Here is a 22,586-nt window from a genome sequence, read left to right as displayed (position 1 = left end):
TAAAAATTTTTAATGAATTATTTATTTTTATTCTACATGCATTGTAGTTTTGCCTGCATAGACATCTGTGAAGGTGTATGTATATGTGGAGTTACAGATCCCTTGGAATTGGAGTTACAGACAGTTGTGAGCTGCCGTGTGGATGCTGGGAATTGAACTCTGGTCCTCTGGAAGAGCAGCCATGTCTCCAGCCCCCTAGAAAAGCATTTCAAGCTTTCCTTTACTGGAAGAAACTTTAACGCAGTCTGTCACGTAGCCAGGGGATCCCCTCTCTTCAGGTGGTAGCAATGCCTGTGCTGCTCGTCAGATGGTGATACGATGGTTTTTATGAAGTCAAACCCCGGCTGGGCATCTAGGATGGTCTGGCCAGCACAGGCCGTGATAGGAGGTCTCTGTCCTTCAGTGCCTGTGAAGTAGAAATAGGTGCCCACATTGAACAAGAGACAAGAGGCTCTCCGCCCACGTCTGAAAACCTGTTATCTGCTGAGAGTGTCTCCATGTATGGAATGCCTTTGCCCCATCCCCTTGTACAAAGAAAGAAAACAAAAAGCAGACAAACCATCAGGCACAGAGTAATGCCATGGTGTTTCTAAGAATAGTGGCCTCTGATCTGCGGCTTCCCTAGAAAATATCCTTAAGCCACCAGAAAGGCATTTTCTTAAACAAATAGCCTCTTGACTCAAAAATTACCAGGTCACGGACAACTACAAACTTGATCAAATGTCTGTTCTTTTCTCTGTCTTAATATAAAAGAGAAGCTCGAAGTTTAGATAATGAGCAAAAAGTCAGCATCAAATATTTTGTGGGTAGATTAATTGTTAGATGATCTGTATGACAGGTTTTCTTTGTTTATATAGTTTGGTTCGAGACGGTCTCACGGAGTCACCCGGACTGGCTTGAGCTTGCAGGCTACCTGCCTCGGCCTCCTGAGTGCTGGGTTCTAGGTGTGCCACCACCTCAGCTGCGGGGTGCTTTCCACTTAGACATACTAAGGGTGTATGTAAAGCTCGAGATGGAAGTTTGGAGGAGCGAGACATCTCCAGAGTTTCTTCTTTTCTTCACTGTTGATAGTTTTGTGAGATGAAAACTACTTGTAGAAGGAACATGATTTGCAAGGAGACTTCTTTTAATTATATTTAATGGTATTTCAAAGGGAACAGCTGGCTTGGAAATTATAGTAATAACTTTCAACATATAACAGATGATAATAATCAGCCTCTGTGATTCCAGTGAGGGACAGGAAAAATGAAACTGGGGTTAAGATTATAGACGGAGTGTGTGTGGTGAGGTTCACTGCACTGGGCAGCAGTAGGAGGTGAAATTCTGTACTGTCTGGTCGTGAAGAAAAGGGCCGTAAGTAGCAGTTACGTAATGACAGAGGCAAACAAGCAGCCGCCACGCCCACCACTTAGTCTCAGAAGACTGTTTTGCTGTGGGCACTCGGAACTTTCATGAGACCGTCTCCCAGAGTCGTTAATATAGTAGCAGATACCAGACAAGCCTTGTGCGGTGTCCCCCCACCTCTGTTGGAGACACAGCCCCGAACTGCAGATCAACACAGTTTTCTAGGCATTTGAAAGCCGGCCAAGAAGGCAAAGCAGTGATTCTTCCAAAAAAAGTTTTTTATTCTGTGTGTGTATGTGTGTGTGTGTGTGTGTGTGTGTGTGTGTGTGTGTGTGTGATCAGAGGACAACTTTCGGGAGTCTGTTCTCCCCTTCCCTGTGGGTTCCGATGATTGAACTCAAGGTGGTCAGGCTTTCACACCAAGTCCCTTTACCCACTGAACCATCTTGCCTGCCTGATGCGGTGAGTTTTGACCACTGATCTCTTTCAGCTCACAGACTTCTTTGGAATGGACGGGAGGTCTGTATCCTATGCACACCTGGCCTTGCATTGTGTTTAGAGACTCAGGCTCCCCCCTCCCCCTCCGTTCTTACCTCTACTCCACTCTCCACGGACTCCAGGCCTGGCCCCCTGTCCCGAGTGGTGGGAGGTCACTGAGTAAATGTGCTAAGAGCCTGTGCTGACAGGACACAGGTGTTTGCTTCCACAGGAAGTCATACAGAGGATGAGAGTCCTGTCTGGGACAGTTGAGTTTAGCGGGACATGCCTGAACACAAGGTGTTCCTTCCGCCATGGCAGGAATGCGGTCAGGAATGTGACTTTTCTGAGAGAGCCGCATTAACAAGCACCCCAGGTTTCCTCCTTACAGAGGAAGGTCGGAACTTGAGCCTAGAGAAACTGTCGAACGGAGTTTCAAAGTGCCATCCGAACTGCAGGCAAAGGAAGTTGTTATGTGCTTGTGTTTTCAGCTTGTGTAATGTTCCATTTCAAGCATCTGAAGCGTCCTGGTAAAGTCTGTGTAATTCAGTCTTGGAAAGGTGAAAGACTGCTTTGCTCTGGGGAGGGATTGTCACTGGGGGTTCTGCTTTTCAGGGTTCTGCGTGGCAGGCCTGTCTGCAGTCTCACCCCCTGTGTTCTGTCTTCCATTGCAGTGCGTTAATCTTGGGGGCCTCGGGTGGAGTTGGCACGTTTGCGATACAGGTAAAGGAAGACCTTTGTCTCTGTGAATTTATAAATTAGCTTTCCTTCAAAGCTGGGGCCAGTGAACTGGTTCATTTGTCAGCTTGAAACCAGCTGTAGTTACCTGGGAAAAGGAGGCTTCAGTAAGGAGTGGCCTCCGTCAAACAGCTTGTGGGCGTGGCGGGGGCGTGGCTGGGGGCGTTGTCTTGATTCATGTTTCATGTGGGAGGGCCCAGCTCACTGTGGGCGGTGCCACCCCTGGGCTGGTGGTCCTGGGTTGTAGAGGAAAGCAGGCCGAGCATGCCGTGGAGAACAAGCCAGTGAGCAGCTCCCCTCCATGGCCTCTGCATCAGTTCCTGCCTCGAGTTCCTACCCGACTTCCTTGATGATGGAGTACAGTCTGCAAGCTGAAATACTTTACTTCCCAAATTGGTTTTGGTCACTGTTTTCTCAAGTGAAAGAAAAATAGGGCATCAAGTAAATGCCTTTTAGTTTCAGTGACCCAAACGGATATGTTCTAGTACAAAGGGAACCTTAACCTTTCCAGTTGTTTAGTGTGGAAAAGTTGAATGTGTGGAGGAAGACCATGGTGGTGGTTGTAGTTAAAGGTTTGCAGTTTAGCAGTAAACAACATTGCCAAAAGAGGGAGGGAGGGAGGGAGAGAGGAAGAGAGAGAGAGAAAGAGAGAGAGAGAGAGAAACAACAAGAACACAGTAGAAAAAAATTAACTATCCAGAGACAAATCTATACATGTGTGGTCAGTTTTTTGTGTGTCTACGTGAATGTGTGGCATGTGTGTGCAGAGGCAAGAAGAGGGTGTTGGATCCCCTGAAGCTGGAGTTGTAGTGGTTATGAGCTGGTAACTGATGTAGGCTCCTGTGGGAGGGCAGCCAATACTCCAGCCCCATCATTTCATTGTTAACAAGGATGCAAAATGGTTAAGTGAGGGGAAAATGTCCTGCCAACAGATGATGAGACAACTTGATGTCCACCTACAAAAGAAGGGAATTGGACCCTTACCTATATGATACACAAAAATAATTCAAGGTGAGTCAGAGAGTTAAACATAAGAGCACTGACCATAAAACTCTCAGAAGAAACCAGCTATAAATAATCATCCCCTTAGATTTGGCAGCAGATTCTTAGATGTGACACTAAAAACATAAACAATAGACTTAAAAAGCAAGTAAGTTGAACTTTATCAAGTTAAAAATCTTGATACATCAAAGGTCACTATCAAGGAGATTTAAAAAACAATGCATATGTCTCAGTTACTTTCCTTGTAGCTGTGACAAAATGTGTGAAAAAAGTGCTAAATATTTTGGAGATGGTACAGGGGTTGAACTCAGCCTCTTAAATGCCAGCCTACGCCTCCAGGGCTCTTAGTGGCCAGCCCTGGTTCTCCCAGTTGTGTAGTGGTTATCAGTAAGAGCTCAGGAGTGTATGAATGTGTGAACTGTCTCTTGCTGTATCGCGTCTCACTGAAAGAATGCAAAGCCTGTAGAGAAATGGGCAGTTACAGGGTTCACAGTGTGAGCGTGCCTAGTTTCACAGTGGCAGGGGTACGTCAAACCTTTAGGTCAGTGTCGGAGTCGGGAGCCATCTTAGAGAAACTGCAGTAATTTTCTGTAATGATGATAGTAGGTTGAATCCATATAAAGATTTAAATCCATGAGTTTCTTGGTGATGTACTTTTTTGAAAAGTAATTACTTTTGGAAGGTTATGAGGAACAAGTTATTGTATTATAAATTGACAAAGGGAAATAATTAAGTATTCCTGCATTGCCCCCCACCTTGTGCTTGTTAGGGAAGTGATCTGTCATGTATGTGCAGCCCCAGCTTTTGTCCTGCCAGTTCTTTTATTTTTATTTTATCTGTTTTTCAAGACAGGGTTTCTCTGTGTAGCCCTGGCTGTCCTGAATCACGCTCTGTAGACCAGGCTGGCCTGAACTCAGAGATCCGCTGTCCTACCGTTTTTTAATGAACTGTCTGACTGAACAAACCATCTAGTCTTTGAAGGGAGATATTTATTAATTACGACTACTGAATGAAAAGCGATAGAACTGGAACATTACTACTTTGCAGCCACCAGTGGACAGGCCTAAGGCCTGAGCATTGACAGCTGGTATCCTCTAGCTTTGGGAGACGCTCTCGATGGTTTTCTAAAGAGACGGAAACTCGGCCTGCCCGGCCTTACAGCCATCTCCTCCACAGCAACGTGCAGACGTGGCCCCTGTGCAAACAAGTTCCAAACTAGGGGCAAGTCTGCAGGTCGCCTCATGGCCTGGGTTCTTCCACAGATAAATCGTAGGAGAGCAGAGGGATAGAACAGCAGCCTGTGATTTAGAAGAGCCCCCCCCCATATTTAAAAAATGAGCACAACCAAAATAATAGTGCCTGAGGAATGCATATTTGGATGACAGTTTTTTAATGTCAGGAATTGATTACTGTAAAAATCAACATAATGGTGACTTGAGGAGGTGGTTGAGAGAGGGGCTTGTGTTGAGACAGGACGAAAAGAAGAACCTCTGAATGGTTACAGGTATTCTGTTTCTTTATCTGAGTGGTTCTGCCTTCTAGGTGCTTCCTGTATTTGCACTTTATTTTACGTGAAAACTTCTTCACTGAACTTTTTAGTCATAGTCAAAGATAACTAGACAGTTCTGAGTGGGTCGGGAAAAGCTAGACATCAAGAGGAAAACAGCTGAAGTGTTTGTCACATGATAGATTCTTCCTGAGGACTTAGGAGCAGGAGGGGTGGCTCAGTGGTCAGGAGCTGGTGGGGTGGTTCAGTGGTCAGGAGCTGGAGGGGTGGCTCAGTGGTCAGGAGCTGGTGGGGTGGTTCAGTGGTCAGGAGCTGGAGGAGTGGCTCAGTGGTCAGGAACTGGAAGAGTGGCTCAGTGGTCAGGAGCCGGAGGAGTGATTCAGTGGTCAGGAGCTGGAGGGGTGGTTCAGTGGTCAGGAGCTGGAGGGGTGGCTCAGTGGTCAGGAGCTGGAGGGGTGGCTCAGTGGTCAGGAGCTGGTGGGGTGGCTCAGTGGTCAGGAGCTGGAGGGTGGCTCAGTGGTCAGGAGCTGGAGGGGTGGCTCAGTGGTCAGGAGCTGGAGGGGTGGTTCAGTGGTCAGGAGCTGGAGGAGTGGTTCAGTGGTCAGGAGCTGGAGGGGTGGCTCAGTGGTCAGGAGCTGGAGGGGTGGTTCAGTGGTCAGGAGCACTGGTTACTTTTAAGAGACTGGGGCTTGGTTACCTGCACCTTCATGGCAACTTGCAACTGTCTTGTGGTCCAGTGTCCCCATCTGGCCTCTGTGGGGACCAGGCATGCTTGTGGTACACACACACACACACACACACACACACACACACACACACGCACACACACGCACACACACACAGAGCAGACACTCATATACATAAAACAAATTTAAATCTCTAAAGAAAAGCATGTAAAGATGCAGGTCTTTAGCACGCCATTTCCTTTCCTCAATAATGTCTTGATATAATGGGGAAAAGATGGTCATCTTAGATTCCACCCTGTGACTTTGACTCAGGACTTGCTGTTGAAAGCAATATCTTCCATTACTCCAGAGTCCCTGTCTGTGGCCACAAACCTAATAAACTACGTTATCCTTCCTCAGTGGTTCAATTTCCTCAGATTTTCAGGTTATATGAATCCTTGGGAAATATTTTTGTTTTTGTTTTGAGATAGGGTCCCGTGTATCATAGACTGACCTTGAACACTATATGGCTGAGAGTGACCTTGAGTTCCTGACCCTTTGGCTCTATGGCCCTAAGTGTTGGGATTACATGTATGTGTCACCATGCTTGGTTTGGTCTATATCAATACAAATTTCTTGATAAATTTGAAGTATCTTGCCTGATACTAAACTGGAAATGGTCCCCTTCTAATTCTGTGAAGTTGACATTTAGAAGAAATATATCAGGTTTGGAGGGGGATTTCAGATGCTAAACCTGAATAACATTAGAATTATGGACTTTTATTAAGTCTAATTTTAAATATGTTTAAAATTGTGTTTTAAAACCAAGAGACCATTTATCTAGGCCTTCTTACTCCAAAGGAGTTCTAAAACTCAAATGTCCATATTTATTGTCTTAATAACTTTATATCTAAGAGCTGCTCCCTCTGTGTTTCTATATGTGCTCAGTGTGTGTGTGTGTGTGTGTGTGTGTGTGTGTACACACGAGCGCACGTGGAGGCCAGAGATGACACTGTTCCTTCCATCACCCTCCATCTTGGTTTTTGAGACAAGGCTTGTCACTTGAAGCTGGAGCTCACTGATTTGTCTAGACTAGCTGCCTAAAAACTCCAGGGACTCTCCTATCTCTGCCTCCCCAGTGCTGGGACTTTAGGCTGCTGGGATCTGAAGTTGGGTTCTCGAGCCTGCCTGGCAGGCACTCTGCCGATCTGCCCGTCACCCCAGGAACTTGGACGCACTGCCTGATTCAAGAGATTCTGGAGATGCAAAGGAAGAGGTGTCGCTTTTTATGTTCCGGGTGCTTTGTCATAGTTCACTGCCTGAGGACACGGAAAGTTTGTTTTCTTTTCTCTGCTGTTTGCCCTTTGCCATTAAAGGTTCAAAATCTGAGCTGTGACTCTCCTGGATTTTCTGGTCCTGGTGGGGCACTGCATAAACTTCAAGACAGAAAGGTGGTCTTGCCTATGGGAGATGAGAGCTAGTGGGATTTTCTTGACAAACAAGTTTTATCGTTTTAACCAGGTCTGATAGGTAGCCTTCTACAGTTCTTGGTAAGATGAGGACTTGAAAGTTCTCTAGAGATTACTCTGATAGGTGTACACCTGGCCCCAACTTTTCTTTCTTTTTTTTTTTTTTTTTGGTTTTTCGAGACAGGGTTTCTCTGTGTAGCTTTGCGCCTTTCCTGGAACTCACTTGGTAGCCCAGGCTGGCCTCGAACTCACAGAGATCCGCCTGGCTCTGCCTCCCAAGTGCTGGGATTAAAGGTGTGCGCCACCACCGCCCGGCTCCAACTTTTCTTTTTAAAAAACTGCAATTTCTTCACTCTCTCCTCCTCTCTCCCTCCCCTTGGCAGATAATGAAAGTGTGGGGTGCTCATGTGACAGCAGTTTGCTCTCAAGATGCCAGTGAACTTGTAAGGAAGCTTGGAGCAGATGAAGTCATTGATTACACGTTGGGAAGTGTGGAAGAGCAGTTGAAGTCCTTCAAACTGTAAGTGGTAGAATAATGCTCCTGTTGTGGGGAGGGCACAAGGACAGTTGAGTGAGCAGATCTGAGGTGGTTTGGGGGCTTCACAGTCTCGCTGGAATCTTCTAAAGACTAAAACATTCCTGGTCATTTGGATTCATTTCCACATGGTACATACTTTGGAAGTCATTTTTTATACGTGGTCCGATGATTTTAAGACAAGAAGATTGGAAAGTGTATTCCTTCTGTGACATCATCACAGGAAGACTAGAGAGGAGGGCGTGAAACCACACATGATTACTCCTACACACATTTCAGTGTTTGGGTTCAATAAAGGCATAAGAAAACACAGTGTAAGAGTAAATGCTGGCAGGGAGCAGTGTGGATACACAGAATACCTGAAAACCGGCTTGTGGCTTGGCCTATATATAGTACCAGATAGGATTGACTGGGGGATTCTCTCAAGCCCCGTTGCTCTTGCCTGTGGCCTGTCTGTTAATTTGATCTTCATTGGCTGAGGCAAAAGCGGAGCTGAAAGTGCAGTGCACAAGTATTTGGCTACAATTTTTCTTTTTTAAAATCCATGTTCAGAAGCCAGTTCTTCTTGGCCACACCGTGGAGCTGTGTAACGTTGAAGGCTGAAAGTACAACAGGGCTCTCTGTGCAGTGCTCCCAGGAGCAGCCAGCCGAAGCCTGTGTGTTCTGCCCTTCATGGCGCCTCAGCTCTCATCAGGCACTGTTCTAGACACCGGATGCTGCTGAACCAGACACATTTCCTCCTTTGTAGATCTCACATTCCGTGATATTCCAAGGATTACTGCCTAGTGCTTGCCCTAGTCAGGATTACTACTGCTGGGCCGAAACACCATGACCAAAGCAACTTGGGGAGGAAAGGGTTTATTTGGCTTATGTTACCATGTTACTGTTCTTCATCAAAGGAAGTCAAGACAGGAACTCAAACAGGGCAGGAATCGGGAGGCAGAGGTCATGGAGGGGTGCTGCTTATTGGCTTACTCCCCATGGCTTGCTCAGCCTGCTTTCTCACAGAACCCAGAACCACCAGCCCAGGGATAGCCCCACCCACAATGGACTGGGCCCTCCCTATCAGTCAGTAATTAAGAAAATGCCTACAGCCAGATCTTCTAGGCGTTTCCTCTGTTAAGCCTCTCTCCTCTCTGATTACTCTAGCTTGTGTCAAGTTAACATAAAACTAGCCAGCACAACTGACCCCTTGTCAGCTTGACACACAAACACATCACTGCTAAGACACAACCTTTCCTTTCTTGTCTACCCCAATGTTAGTCATTCTTATTCGGCGCTGTTTACCTTTCGAGAAAAGCCACGAGGCACAACAAAACCCCCTATAAGAGTTTATTGAAGGAAAGAGAACGGGGGAGTGCTTGGGCCTGTGAGAAATGGTGCAGGGAGAGAGGGGAAGAAGAAGAAGAGGGGGAGGAGTCTGTGACCTGTTTTTTTATGGATTTCCCCCGCACATGCACATATGGGCTTACATAGCTACGCCATGCATGCGCATAGATTTCATGATGACGCTGCATGCAAATTACGTGACCATGCAGCACACGGATTACATGGTACATAAGTTCCTGGGATGACTAAGCTTCTTGCTTGGCTACTGGACAGCGCATGTGTGGTCATGTAGCTGGGGGAGTGGCCAGGAATTCCAACACCCACGATCACACATTAATAAAGATATCACAATATAAAACACTTCACAAACTTCATTAAAAAGTCCCATGGCCTTACAAATTCAAGCATTTCAGAAGTTGTCTCTTTAAAAATAATCTAGTCTTTTTTAAATCTAAAGTCTGTAAAAGTTCAAAACCTCTCTCAAGTTTAAAGTCTCTCTACTGTGGGCTCCTATAAAATCAAAAATAAATGAAATATATTTTCTTACTTCAAGAGGGGAGAACCAGAGCACAGTCACAATCTGAACAAAGCACAACCAAACTCCAGCAGTGTAAATAACTCATTGTCCAATGTCTGGATTCACCCACAACCTTCTGAGCTCCTTCAAGGGGCTTGGGTCACTTCCCTGGCCCCACCCTCTGTAGCGCACACACTTGTCTTCTAAGCTGGAGCAGGCTCCACTCCACCACTGCTGCTGCTGTTCTTGGTGGGCATCCCGTGTACTGGCATCTCCAAAATGCTGGGTCTTCTGCTGCAGCTGGGCTGCACTTTCACCAATAGCCTCTCACAGGCTCTCTTCCTGGTGCCAAGACTTCTTCAGTCCTGGGCCTTCAGCTGCCACTGAGGCTGCATCTTCACCAGTGGCCTCTGAACATGTTAATCAGCTGCTCTCCATGACCCCTTCCTGCTTTCGAAACCAGTGCCACTTGGGTGACTCTTACACATTACCAAGTTTGGCTCCCAGTGTGAGATACAAGCTTGGCCACCTCTGGAACACAGCTTCTGTGCACTGACTCTCAGGGAACACTTCCCAGAAGCATTCACCCCAATGATTCTGGTCTCTTCTTAATCACCACTAATTTCTTAGCTCCAGCTGACCAGCATCAATTGTCCTACCAACAAAAAGGTTTTACTTCAATGGTTCTGGTCTCTTGTTAGTCACCGCTGATTCTTCAGCTTCAGCTAACCAGAACCACGGGTTCTCAATTCAAAATGGCGAATGGCCTTGAGAGTTTTTAAGGGACTCTCAAACGTCCCTCTAGAACTTCACAAGCCAGGGCCCCATGGTCTTCATTGCTTCAAAATTCTTTGCTTCTAAGATCCCATGTAACAGCTCACCAGGCTCTCAATGGCTTTTCTCACTCAAATTTCCAAAGTTCTTCTACAGTCCTCCCCAAAACAACATGGTCAGGTGTGTCACAGCAACACCCCACTCTCCTGGTACTAATTTCTGCCTTAGTAGGGGATACTATTATTGTAATGGAACACCATGATCAAGGCAACTTGGGGCGAGAAGGGTGTATTTGGCTTGTACCTTCCACATCACTGTTCATCATGGAATTAAGTCAGGACAGGAACTCAAACAGGGCAGGAGCTGAGGCAGAGGTCATGGAGGGTGCTGCTTACTGTTGTTGTTTGTTGTTTTAGCTCTTTTGGGGGACCCACCACCCAGCTCCCAAATAAATCCCACACAGAGGTTTATTCTTACATATGAATGCCCAGCCTTAGCTTGGCTTAGTTTCTGGCCATCTTTCCTTAACTTATCCCATCTACCTTTTGCCTCTGGGCTTTTCCGGTTTTCTTACTTCTGTAAATCTTACTCTTACTCCATGGCTTGCTGTGTAGCTGAGTGGCTGGCCCCTGGAGTCCTCCTCCTCTGGTTGCTAGCCTTTTTTTTTTTTTTTTTTTTGCCACTGGCCTTCTTTATTAGATCATCAGGTGTTTTACACAGGCACAGTAACACAGCTTCACAGAGTTAAACAAATGCAACATAAACAAAAGTAACACACTTTAAAATATTCTACTACAGCTTACTGGCTTGTCTTCGTGGCTTGCTCGGCCTCCTTTTTTATAGAACCCAGGACCACTAGACCAGGGGTGGCCCCAGCCAGCAGTGGGCTAGTTCCTTCCACATCAGTTACTAATTAAGAAGATGCCCTACAGTGTAGACACATTTCTAAACGGTCTTATTAAATAAGAAACACGGAACCAAATACAGAGTTAAAGTCTAAGAGATCAGAGCAAGAGCCATGACTCCCTTTAGCTTACCACTCGCTGTCATCCTTCCCCTGAGAGAGAGACTTTCTTTCTTCCTGTGTGTCTTGCGTTTTATTGTTTTCCTGTTCTGCCTTCTCATTGGCTCTAAGCCCAGCCACATGACTTCTTTGTCACTGCCTGTCTATACAGACCTCCTGGTCTCGATGGTTGGGATTGGGATTAAAGACTCAAGGGTCACCACGCTTGCCTGTGTCCTTGACCTCACAGAGACTCTGCCTGCCATGTGATCAGATTAAGGGCATGGGCTACCACCACCTGACTTCTATTCCTGGCTCTCCACTAATGACCTCTGATCTCCAGGCAAACTTTATTTATTAACATACAAATAAAAATCACATTTCAGCACAATTAAAATATCACCACACTACAGCTGGGTCTTACGGAGGCATTTTCTCAACTGAGGCTCCCTCCTCTCTGATGACTCTAGCCTGTGTCTATCCAGCATAGTGCTCTATGGAACACTGGAACAGGGAAAGGAGAACAGTTGACTGGGAGGCGGTGGTCGAGGATGAGATATTAAAAGTCAGAGGCTTCAGCTGGTCTTGTTCCTGGCTGTATGTCTCCACCCAATGCAATAGTATTTGATTAATTTGTGTGTGTGTGTGTGTTCGTGCACATGCACAGACACTCATGGGTTCACATGCCTACGTAAGTGGAGGCCAAAGGAGGGTATCATATAGTTCCCTCTGTCACTCTCTATCTGTTCCTTTGAGGCAGGATCTCTCCTTGAATCTGGGATTCATGTTTTCTTGTCTAGCTATAAGCTAGCAAGCACTCCTAACTGCCAGACCATCTCTCAAGCTCCTGGTTTAATTATTGGGGGAATCCAGAAGAACAATTGTTCTCATTTGATGTAAAAACACATGCAAATTTCCTGTGTCAAGAACATATTTGATGTGATTGAGAATTCAGGGCTAAGTATCTGAGTGTCAAGGTCTGTGCTTCTGTAGGGTGCTGGAAGGTGAAGACATGACAGGTCTCCAAGATCTGCTTTCTGGATAGTGGTAGTTTGAGTTGATCTCACATTTTCTGCTGTTGGGAAGAGCAGCATGACACAAAGTGTTACACTCTGAGGGGAAGGCTACCCCCCCCCCCCCCGCCCCCGGAGGTGTTACAGCTCTGAGGGGAAAGGCTTCCCCAATGGAGGTGTTACATCTCTTAGGGGAAAGTTATCCTGGCAGTCAGGAGCCAAGGAGTACCACAAATACACCACACAACAAACCTCAAATAAGAGATTTATTGGGAGGGAAACCCCAGGAGGATAGCTGCTTCTGCTGAGGCAAGAAGCAGCAGAGAACGGAACAGAAGACAGGATTTATATAGGTTTCTTGGAGGTAGTGGTAGAGCTTTCCAGGATGGGGATTGGTGGGATTTCAGGTCCTGAGCTTTTTACTTTGTATGGCGGAGCTTGGCCACCTGCATCTGGAGGGGCTAGGTCCAGCCATTGTGTCTGTTAGAGTGTCCTGTAGGCAAGGCCTGGTGGTTGGAGGTCCACAGGGGTGGGGCCTGGCCACTTGCTGGACTTACAGAAAGGCCAACACCAACCCATTCTCCTCTATTGACCTTCAGTAGCAATCGTGTTTGTCATTTGTTTACAGAGGTGTGGGAGCCCGTTCTCGGGTTCCTCGTGGCTTTACCCAGCAGGTCCTCATAGAGGATGATTAGACCACAGGCCTGAGTGCAGGTGTCTGAGATGGTCTGCACTTGGCTGTGCTGGGGGAGGAGGTCTTTTGCTCCACCCCTTGGCGTCTCTATAAAAACCCTGGGGCAGAGGCAGTCGGGGCCCGTTGGAATAGGTTCCAGGCCCTCTCGAGGCTATCCTTTATTTTCTATCTGTTTATCTCCACGATATTCTCCGCAATAAATCCTTCTATCTAATATTTCCTGCTGCTCGCACTCAAGAAAACTCTGGGGAACTGTGGGGGTGGTTGGGTAAACGCCCCACAGAATGGCGCCCGAACAGGGACTAAAGAAAAAAGAAAAAAAAAGGGACTAAAGAAAAAAAGGGGGACTAAAAAAAGGGGAGACTAAAGACAAATGAACAGGGACTAAAGACAAAGTAATAGGGACTATTGAATAAGGAAAATAATAGTTTTATTACAGAGTTTTTGGCGAAAGTGCTGAGTTCAGCCCTGCCAGTGGATGAGGCATGCCAGTGTTATGGAAAATATATATTTTTTATATATATTGAGAGGCAGGGGTTTTATCCTCGAGAGAAAAGGAAAGCGGACTGGAAGGATGTCCGATGCTGCAGCGAAATTCTCTTCTGTCAAAATTTTCTATCTTCTATCCCTTTCTCAATTTCTGTCTGTGAAAAATAAGTATAAGGCATAGGGTAGTAATATAGTTTAGGAAAAACTTAGAAGTGTAAGATTGTGTAGAAAAAAATAGGCAACTAGACAGGAAAAACTCTTCAATTTTCTAACTTTGGGGGCTATGAACGCAAACTGGGAAAAAATCTTTCTTTGGGCTATTTGGGTAGTAAAAAAGCTCTTCTTCGAGCTTATGGGGAAGAATAAGTTTCCTATGGAAGCTTTTGACCTGGGGACAGCTGAAATGCTAAGTCTAAGCGGCAGGAGAAAGTGATTTCTCCCTGAGACAAAAATGGGGGTATAAAAAGCCAAAGTTTAAAGTTGGGAAGTTTTGGGAAAAGCTGGTCTTTCTCCTGGGGGGAAAAAAATCTTTCTCTTAAACTATAAAGCTTTTCTTAGAAAACTTTGGGGGGGAAAAAAACTCTCTAAAAAGCCTTAATCTTTCTCAAAAGCTCTCAAACTTAAAAACTAAAGCCTTTAACTTTCTCTCAAAAGGGCAAAAATTAGAATCACCTGAAGATATTAGTATGGGGACCACCTGTGATTAGCTCTAAGGAAAAACAACAAACCTCTGAAGACAGCAAAACCTAAGTTCTTTCAAGCTTTAAAAATCCTCCCTGCAATGCAGGAGGCAGGGACAAGTTCCTAAAAACCTCTTGTAAGCTGTGTCTCTTCAAGCTAGTAAAAGACAGTGGGTCAGAGTACCCTGAGGGAAATGCTTGGGAGAGTGTGGGTAAAGAGCTACAGAGAGCCCAAAAGGGCAGGAAACTTTACCTGAGAAAAGCAAAAAAGCCAAGCTTTTCAGTTACAGCCGAACTGAGGCATCAAGGGTTTTGTGAGTGAGCGTCTTTGAAAAGGTGCTCCTAATCGTCCTTATGCAAAGATCCCCTGAAGCAAGGCAAACTGTTAGCATCTCACTTCTGACCAAAAACCCAGAGGCGACTGGCCAGCGTCTGAGTTGGAGTGCATTTCGGTGATACTAGGGTTCCTGCAGTGGTAAACTTCCTGGAGCACAGAGCTGAGGCAGGAAGGTGCAGGACCCAGGGGGAAGATTGCCAATGAACAAAGCTAAAGCCAGTGGGAATGGCACAGTTGTCCACTTTCCTACAAGTCCCGGGTTGGTAGGTCCACAGCTGCAAAAAGAAATCTGAGAAAAGCTTTCCTATCAGAATAAGGACCTTTCTGGGAAAACAGTAAAGCTGAACTGTCTGAAGCAGTTGTGCTGCTGAGTCAGAACGCTGTCTGAGGAAAGAGCCCAGCCAGGGCAGAACAGAACTATCCAGGAGTAAAGCTTTCTTTTCTGTCAGAGAAAACACCTCTTTGAGAAAAGCTTTGTTTCAACTGACTCCCCTGAGATGAGGGAGTGTAGCCCTGAGGGGTGATTGCCTCTGGAATAAGCTCTGTCCTTGAGCACCCAGACAAGCAAATGCAACCCACTGGGGGACTGGGCCAGGTGAAGGCCTAATGAAACAAAAACGCCTGTCCTAATGGGAGTTTAGAAATGGCAAAAACCTCCCTTGTTAGATTTTCAGTCTGTATGCAAACCACACAGACCCGGAAAACAGACAAAAAGCCCTACCTTCAGTAGCAGGGAAAGCCGCCACTGTAGTGTCGGAAACTGTTTCTGGGGTAGAGGGGATAAACTGAGACCAAACTGGGAACTGTCTGGGAGAAAGACTCTGAAGAAACAGAGAAGGGACATAATCCTCCCCAGAAAATGTGACCTGAAAAAGCTGCTAGAATTTGAGGCAGATTCGGGGGGGAGAAAAAAAGCCCCTACTTCCAAGGGCAGCTAGCAGAGGTACAGAGCTGCAGATAGATACCTGAAACTCTGCATCTGGGGGGAAAGGAACAAGCAAAATGAGATAGATCAGTGGGAGAAAATCTCTCTGAAGGAGCTATGGAAAAGCTATTGTACGTGATCTTTTTCACTGACTGGCTAAAACACAAGCCCCTAGGAAAGTTGCTATCAGAAATGCCAGCCTCAATGCCGGCTAACGAGGCAGGTGTGGTTCTGATTTGGGGCCAGTGTCTGATGAAGGAGAAACACCTGTTAAAGCCAGTTGAGGAGAGACCAGAAATCTCCCAACGTGCCAAAGCTGAAAATGTAAAATGCTTGTTCAAATCTCCCGGTGCAAAAGCAAAAAACTTTGTTCAAACCTTCCGGGCAAGAATTTGTAAGCAAGTCTGGTAAAAAAGAACTTAGAAGTTGACTCTCAGACCCAAAAACAACTATGGGAAATGACTGATATAAGGGAAATGATATAAAGGACTGATATAAGGGACTGATATTATTATAGACTGATATAAGGGAAATGCATTCTGGGAAAGGTAGTTTTTCTGCTAAAGATGGCGACATTGCCCTGAAACACTTTTGTCAACTCGAAAATACATTCATGGTAAACTTTAAAATACAGCTTTTAAAAGAATAAGGAGGAAAATCATCTAAGAGTTTTAAGTGTCAGTTCCAATGAAACATTGAAAGGATACAGAACTAGGTGCTTCGCGGTTTGGGGCTCCTTGGTAAAATGACTTATTTACCCTTATAGCTGTGCAAAGTTTTTACGGTAGTTGGATGACAAAAGGCTACCTTTAAGAGCAAACAAGCCACTTTAAAATCCTTAAGACAGCAAGAGAGCAGTTTATACACTGAACGTTGTCTTAGATATGAAAAAACTTATGTGAAATTAAAAGTTATTTACCTCTTGAACAAAGAACCTGCAATGAGTGATTCCTTTGCAAATCTAATTAAGGGGATAAGAAACAGGCATTAAAAAAAATGACTGCTTTATAGATGGGAAACAAACTTCAGAAAAGCTGTCTTGCAAGAGTTGCTTCACCTGAAAGTTCCTTATAAGAAATCAATGCTAAATATCACAGCTGCTAATAACATCAGGAGTTAAAGCTAATGAAATGAAAATACTAAATCCTGGAAACGCTTTTTCTCAAAGTAAGCTAATGAAGGATATGTTTCACGAAAGAACATTTATGTTCTTGACTCCTTTGAATAGTAACAATTTTGGTTAAAATACTGGAACTAACAACAATCCAGTCAAAATGTTTCAACAATTCCAAGACGCTATTCACAAAAGAAAGCTGCCATGCTTTGTGGGCCATATTAGAGCTCACGCCAATCTTCCTGGTCCTTTAGCTGAGGGTAATGAGAAATAGAAAGAACCCTGCTTGGGATTATGGAAGGGTACTAATCCTGTGTTAATATGGGGTCTAGGACATGTTTGTGTTTTTTACAAGAGGAGAATGAAGCTCGGTGTTTACCGGAGCATTTGGTAAGGAGCGTGGAACTAAGGAAGGTCAGCTCCAATGACGTTTCTATAAAGAAACCAGAATGAAAGTGGCTCGATCAATGTTTCTGAGGTTTTGTCACTGGTTAATGCTAACAGTGAGGGAACAGAGTTCGGAGCTGTGCCGCTTTTGGCTTTACTAGCTCCTTTAGAAAAATACTTTGTATCACCTAATAGATGTGCGGTATTTGGCAAAGACCATACAGCAGCTAAATACGGTAATTTCACCCTCAGTGTGAAGTGAAGTTTTTCCGTAGAACAAACCAAAAGTACTGCTGTAATAGAAACGTTTGTCTGAATTGAAGCACTTAGGGAAACTATTATGAATTTGGGTGAAGGGACAGCCTCTAGTTAAAAACTGTTTACCGCTAGCAGTGCATCTCTGCCGGTCCGGAACGGCTGAGAGAACTGGCAACTTTGGAGTGTGCCATCATCCTGGGAAGGTTATAGTCCCCTAGCAACAACTATCACAATTCTATAACAACACTCACCAAATCCCAGTGTTTTATAACAAAGCTGACTATAAACTCTAAACTTTAGAAATGATGTACATACTTCCTGTCTAGTTAAGAGAATCTGTCTAATAGAGATAGTGATAATAATTAAGAGTAAGAAATAGAAAAAGATGAAAATAAGATATGTAAGTTTATAAAAATTCTCTTGTTAGATCTGTGTTAAAAAATCTTTAGGTGTTTGCTAAGTTAAATATATGCTAATGGTAGTGCTATATAAGTTTGTAAAATAGATCTATAGAGTTCCTTTAAGAAAATAAGCTTGCAAGAAATATCTAAGGTAGTCTTAAGACGTGTAGTAATAAGCTTGTAAGAAGTAAAGATACTAATTGTAAATGTAAGTTTAAATAAGATGGAATGAATATAAGAAATATATAAGTAATAAGAAATATATTTGCTAAAGTAGTTCTATAGTTTCCTTAAGGAGTATAAATAAGTAGATGTTAATACGTTATTATGTGAGTTTGTAAAATGTAGATGTTGAATGTGAATCTAAATGCTTTGCAAGGCAAAAGGTTATATGTGAGTTTGTAAAGTGTAAATGTTAAGTGTGAGTCTATTCTTAATGTATATGGTGAAAGAACCTGAGACATACAGAAGTTAGTGTCCTAGCAGACTGCAAAGCAGGCAGTCTGAGCGGTTTTTCAAAAACTCCAGAAGCCGCTAAGAAGCTAAGAATGGCGGACGCCAGAACTAGCACAAGGCATCCGCAGCTGAGATTCATGGAAAATCAACGCAACACAGAAAAACCTGAGCTAACATCAAAAACCGGTGCAGTTTAGACTACTACTGTACCTAAAAAGGTCGGTCTTTGAGAACCAAAGTTGCAGAGACGCTTGTTTGAACTAAAATTGTTAACTGCAAAAAGTTTTGGTTGTAAAAAGTCTCTTCATATTTGGAAGTGAAAGCCTGATACCAGAATTTATTTCTTGTTTGAACTTTTTGAACTTAAAATGAGATAAAATTACAAAAAGACTTTGGTTATGGATTTCTTCATATTTGGAAGGCTCGTACCAGAATTTATCATTTGAATTTTGGGACTTAAGAAATGAAATGAATAGTAGAGATTTCATTGCAATGGGACAATTTTGAGTTTACTTATAGTAATGACCTAGGAACTGTTTTCTGGAATTGGGTTAAAAATGGAACTGTTTAAATGAAGAAATTTATTATTTCTACCTAGAGTCAAGATGTGTATGCATATATGCTTTATTAATTGGTGATTCATGTATTCTGTGTTAAAAATGCAATTGTTTTGTGGAACTGTTTATGTAAAAATGAAATTACTTACAGAACTGGTTTTGTGTTACAAATGGAACTGTTTAAATGGAAAAGTTTGGGTTTTCTAACTAGGCTTGAGATTTTGCTTAAGTTATAAAGAAAGGGGGAAGAGTTAATATTCCTTAGTCTAATTTCAAAAGTTGTTTGAGGGATTAATGTCATGTTTTTGTTAGTAAGAAATGCAAATGGGGTATATTAAGAGACTACTTTTAAAGTGTAAAGAGTTTTATTAAGAAACTGCTTTTGGATGTTTTGCTAAGTTTTCAAAGTGTTAATGGTTAGATTGAGAAGATTGCTTTTCAATATGAGTTTGGGTTCTTCTAACTAGGTTTTAGATTTTGTTTAAAAAATTATAAAGAAAAGGAGGAGTTATGAGGTTGAATTATGTTTGCAGAAATTTATTTACCCTATTGATATTAATGCACCCTGGTTTTGTGGAGTTAAGGAATATTTAAGTTTGATGTGAATACATTGAAGTTTTTCCTATGTTCTGTTAGCAAGAAAATTCAAATGATTGAGTTAAAGTTGTAAGACGGAGAAAATTGTTAACTATATATAGCACCATATATGCTAATCCAAATGGTTCTGTTAAGAGTTTGCTTTGAGTTGTAAGACTGAGAATTGTGGCTATGTATAGCAATGTTTATGTTAACCTGTTAATGGTAATGATGAAGCTAAGGGATTCTTTAAGTTTGTAGTAGCCTTAAGAGTTTTTGACTTAGAAAGGGCTTGAGGCAGCTAAGACTGCTGTAGTCACCTTGGACCTAATTCAAAAGAGAAATGCCATCTATATCATCCTCTACTCCATATTGGGAGGTGTAACAGCTTGGAGATTGCTGTAAGCCATTAATAGTTATTTTTTTATATATTAAGAAAGGGGGACCTGTGGGAGCCCGTTCTCGGGTTCCTCGTGGCTTTACCCAGCAGGTCCTCATAGAGGATGATTAGACCACAGGCCTGAGTGCAGGTGTCTGAGATGGTCTGCACTTGGCTGTGCTGGGGGAGGAGGTCTTTTGCTCCACCCCTTGGCGTCTCTATAAAAACCCTGGGGCAGAGGCAGTCGGGGCCCGTTGGAATAGGTTCCAGGCCCTCTCGAGGCTATCCTTTATTTTCTATCTGTTTATCTCCGCGATATTCTCCGCAATAAATCCTTCTATCTAATATTTCCTGCTGCTCGCACTCAAGAAAACTCTGGGGAACTGTGGGGGTGGTTGGGTAAACGCCCCACACAGAGGAGAACCTGACAGCCGGAAGGCTGAAGGACACTCTGTCTTCTCATGTCAGTGTGACTGTCCCCTCAGCTTCTCTGGCAAATAAATGCTCTTGCCTTCTTGAATTGTACTCTTCCAGTAGGGGGCTTTCCTTTCCTCCCTCTCTCCCTCTGTCCTTCTCTCCTTCCACTCTCTTCCTCTTCCTTCAACAGTGTCTTGCTTTCCTATTGCTCTGAAGAGATACCATGAGCAAGGCAACTTACAAAAGAAAGCATTTAATTGAGGGCTGGCTCACAGTTTCAGAGGGTGAGTCCGTGACCATCCCGGTGGGAAACGTGGCAGCAGGCAGGCAGGTGTGGCACTGGGGCAATAGCTGAGAGCTTACATGTTGAGAGAGAGAAAGGAGAGAGATTGTGTCTGTCAACTGGGAATGGCATGGGCTTTTGGAACCTTAAAGCCTGTCCCAGTGACACATGTCCTCTAACAAAGCCACATCTCCTAATCATTCCCAAACAGTTCCACCAACTAGGAACCAAACATTCAAATATGTCTCTGGGGGCCATTCTTATTCAAACCACCTCAAACAGTTTAGCTGAAGTTGGTCATTATAATTATAACCTTTGCCCAGAGGGTGAACTCAGAATCTGCCTATAAATTTGTGACTTCTTCCAAATAGCAACTTTCTTGGTGTTTGAATCTTAGAAATTTTACAGCAGGAAAGAGTTAAATCTCTTTCCAATCCAATCATATCATGGTTGAGAAAGCAGAGGCAGGGGCTTTGGGGTATTTTGTTAGCTCAAGGTCATTAATCATTCCTGGGATAATTCAGCCTACAGCTTGTCTCCAGACTTCTTCTCACATGGTACCCAGTCTATAATAGCAGTTTTAAGTTTTCCACAAATTAAATCGCCTCATATTTGTTACTGATACATTAGGAATACAGTAGAAACTTGGCTAATAAGAAGCATGATCCCCTAGGAAGTTCACTCTCCTGCCTTTCATAGCCTTTAATTTTTGTCTTTCTTTAGTTTAATCCCATGAAAGATTCAGTATCCTTGAAGCTGGCCAAAGCTATCTTAGAGACTTTGATGTTTTGACTCCCTCCAGATGAATTTGGAAGGGGGAAACTTAACCCAAGAGGAATTCACCAATTGATTTACTTAATTTATAAACATGCATTTTCTAATAGAACTTTGTTTTTGAAAGTAATGAAAAGTTTTCATGGGTTTCTATCCCCTTTGAGTGCAGTACAGTGATTATAGCAGTATTAGGTTAGTTTAGAGAGTTGAATATCTGTCAGTTCTGTGGATTCTATTAGACAGTTTGGGGGCGGGGCATGCCAGAGTGCCACTGAAGGCTAAGGGGAGGGTGTTGATTTTTTTTCATGCATTATCCTGATACTATACATAAAACACACAAAAAGAACATTCTGGAAGCGGAAGAGGATGCATTTTTGACTGTAGAGGGGATAAAAGCAAGTCATTTTACAGGCAAACACTTGGTATACTTTTCTTTCAAGCAGTCATATATACTGAAAAATACATTGATGATATTGAAAGGACAGTTTTGTAGCCTTCAAAGCTGACGTCAGGGTTCCTCAACAGACAGCCTTTAGTTCTTCAGTGACTTATGTTTTAAGCTGGATACTTTTTGGTGTGAGAATCTGTTCTCTTCATATTAACCCAAATCACTCCTGATTCAGAACCACTTGCTTAAGTCTTTCTTAAGGTATAAAAAAAACTTACAACAAGAAATTTTAACATTGGGGGAAAGGTAGAAATGTGAGTGACGTGCCTTCTCCCATCTCAACCCGTCTCTACCTGTCTCTGGGATGATGCAGTGGCGCAGGGTGTGTGAGCTGGTACTGAATACACCTTGGAGCCAGCTGGCAACACAGTGGAGGGGAACTGCACCAGTGTAGAGACTGGCCGGATGTTTTCACTTGGTTCTTTCCCCCCAGGTTTGACTTCATCCTTGATAATGTGGGTGGATCTACGGAAACATGGGCTCTAAACTTCCTCAAGAAGTGGTCAGGAGCCACCTATGTGACGCTGGTGACTCCCTTCCTCCTGAATATGGACCAGCTGGGCATTGCTGATGGCATGTTGCAGACAGGCATCACCATGGGGACCAAGACATTGAAGGTAGGGAGGCAAATTGTGATTGGTGGGAGTGAGTTTGCCCCTGGGCCCCTTCCTCTTCCCTTGGAGCCAGCTTCCCACAGTGGCTGCCAGTGTGGTCTCTAGCCTCACACAGCAGGGTTTCAATTCTGACCTCGGTGTAGTAGCCTTGTGACCCTGGGCACGTTACTTACTGTTTCCAAGCCCAGTGTCTTCGCCCATGAGGTAAGGTTGCGAATCCGCATTGCTGTAAATACGCTAATCCACACGGAGAGTGTGGCACAAGGCCTAGGCCATCCAGGCTCTCATTAACGCCAGCCTTGGGACTAGCTGTTACTGCTTCTCTTGATTCATCTGATACGCCTTCTCTCTCCTTCCTGCCTCTACCTGATGGCTTCTTTCTCACCAGTCCTAAAACAGTCTCTTGTAGGTAAGGTAGAGACAT

At 44.0% G+C, this 22,586-nt stretch overlaps 1 protein-coding gene across 2 annotated transcripts in view; it reads left to right on the top strand.

The window, feature by feature from the left end:
* Rtn4ip1 (reticulon 4 interacting protein 1) overlaps positions 1 to 22,586 on the top strand; it is a 52,343-nt gene that overhangs the window by 14,084 nt on the left and 15,673 nt on the right. For both annotated transcript variants that reach the window (XM_059272452.1, XM_059272453.1), the window contains exons 5-7: positions 2,496 to 2,544; positions 7,586 to 7,722; positions 21,982 to 22,165. In XM_059272452.1, coding sequence (XP_059128435.1) covers positions 2,496 to 2,544; positions 7,586 to 7,722; positions 21,982 to 22,165 — 370 coding nt within the window. The remainder of the gene's footprint in view (positions 1 to 2,495; positions 2,545 to 7,585; positions 7,723 to 21,981; positions 22,166 to 22,586) is intronic.

Source organism: Peromyscus eremicus, chromosome 8b, assembly GCF_949786415.1.
Source record: "Peromyscus eremicus chromosome 8b, PerEre_H2_v1, whole genome shotgun sequence".
In the NCBI taxonomy this organism is placed as follows: Eukaryota; Metazoa; Chordata; class Mammalia; order Rodentia; family Cricetidae; genus Peromyscus; species Peromyscus eremicus.
This window is presented reverse-complemented; position numbering and strand designations above follow the sequence as displayed.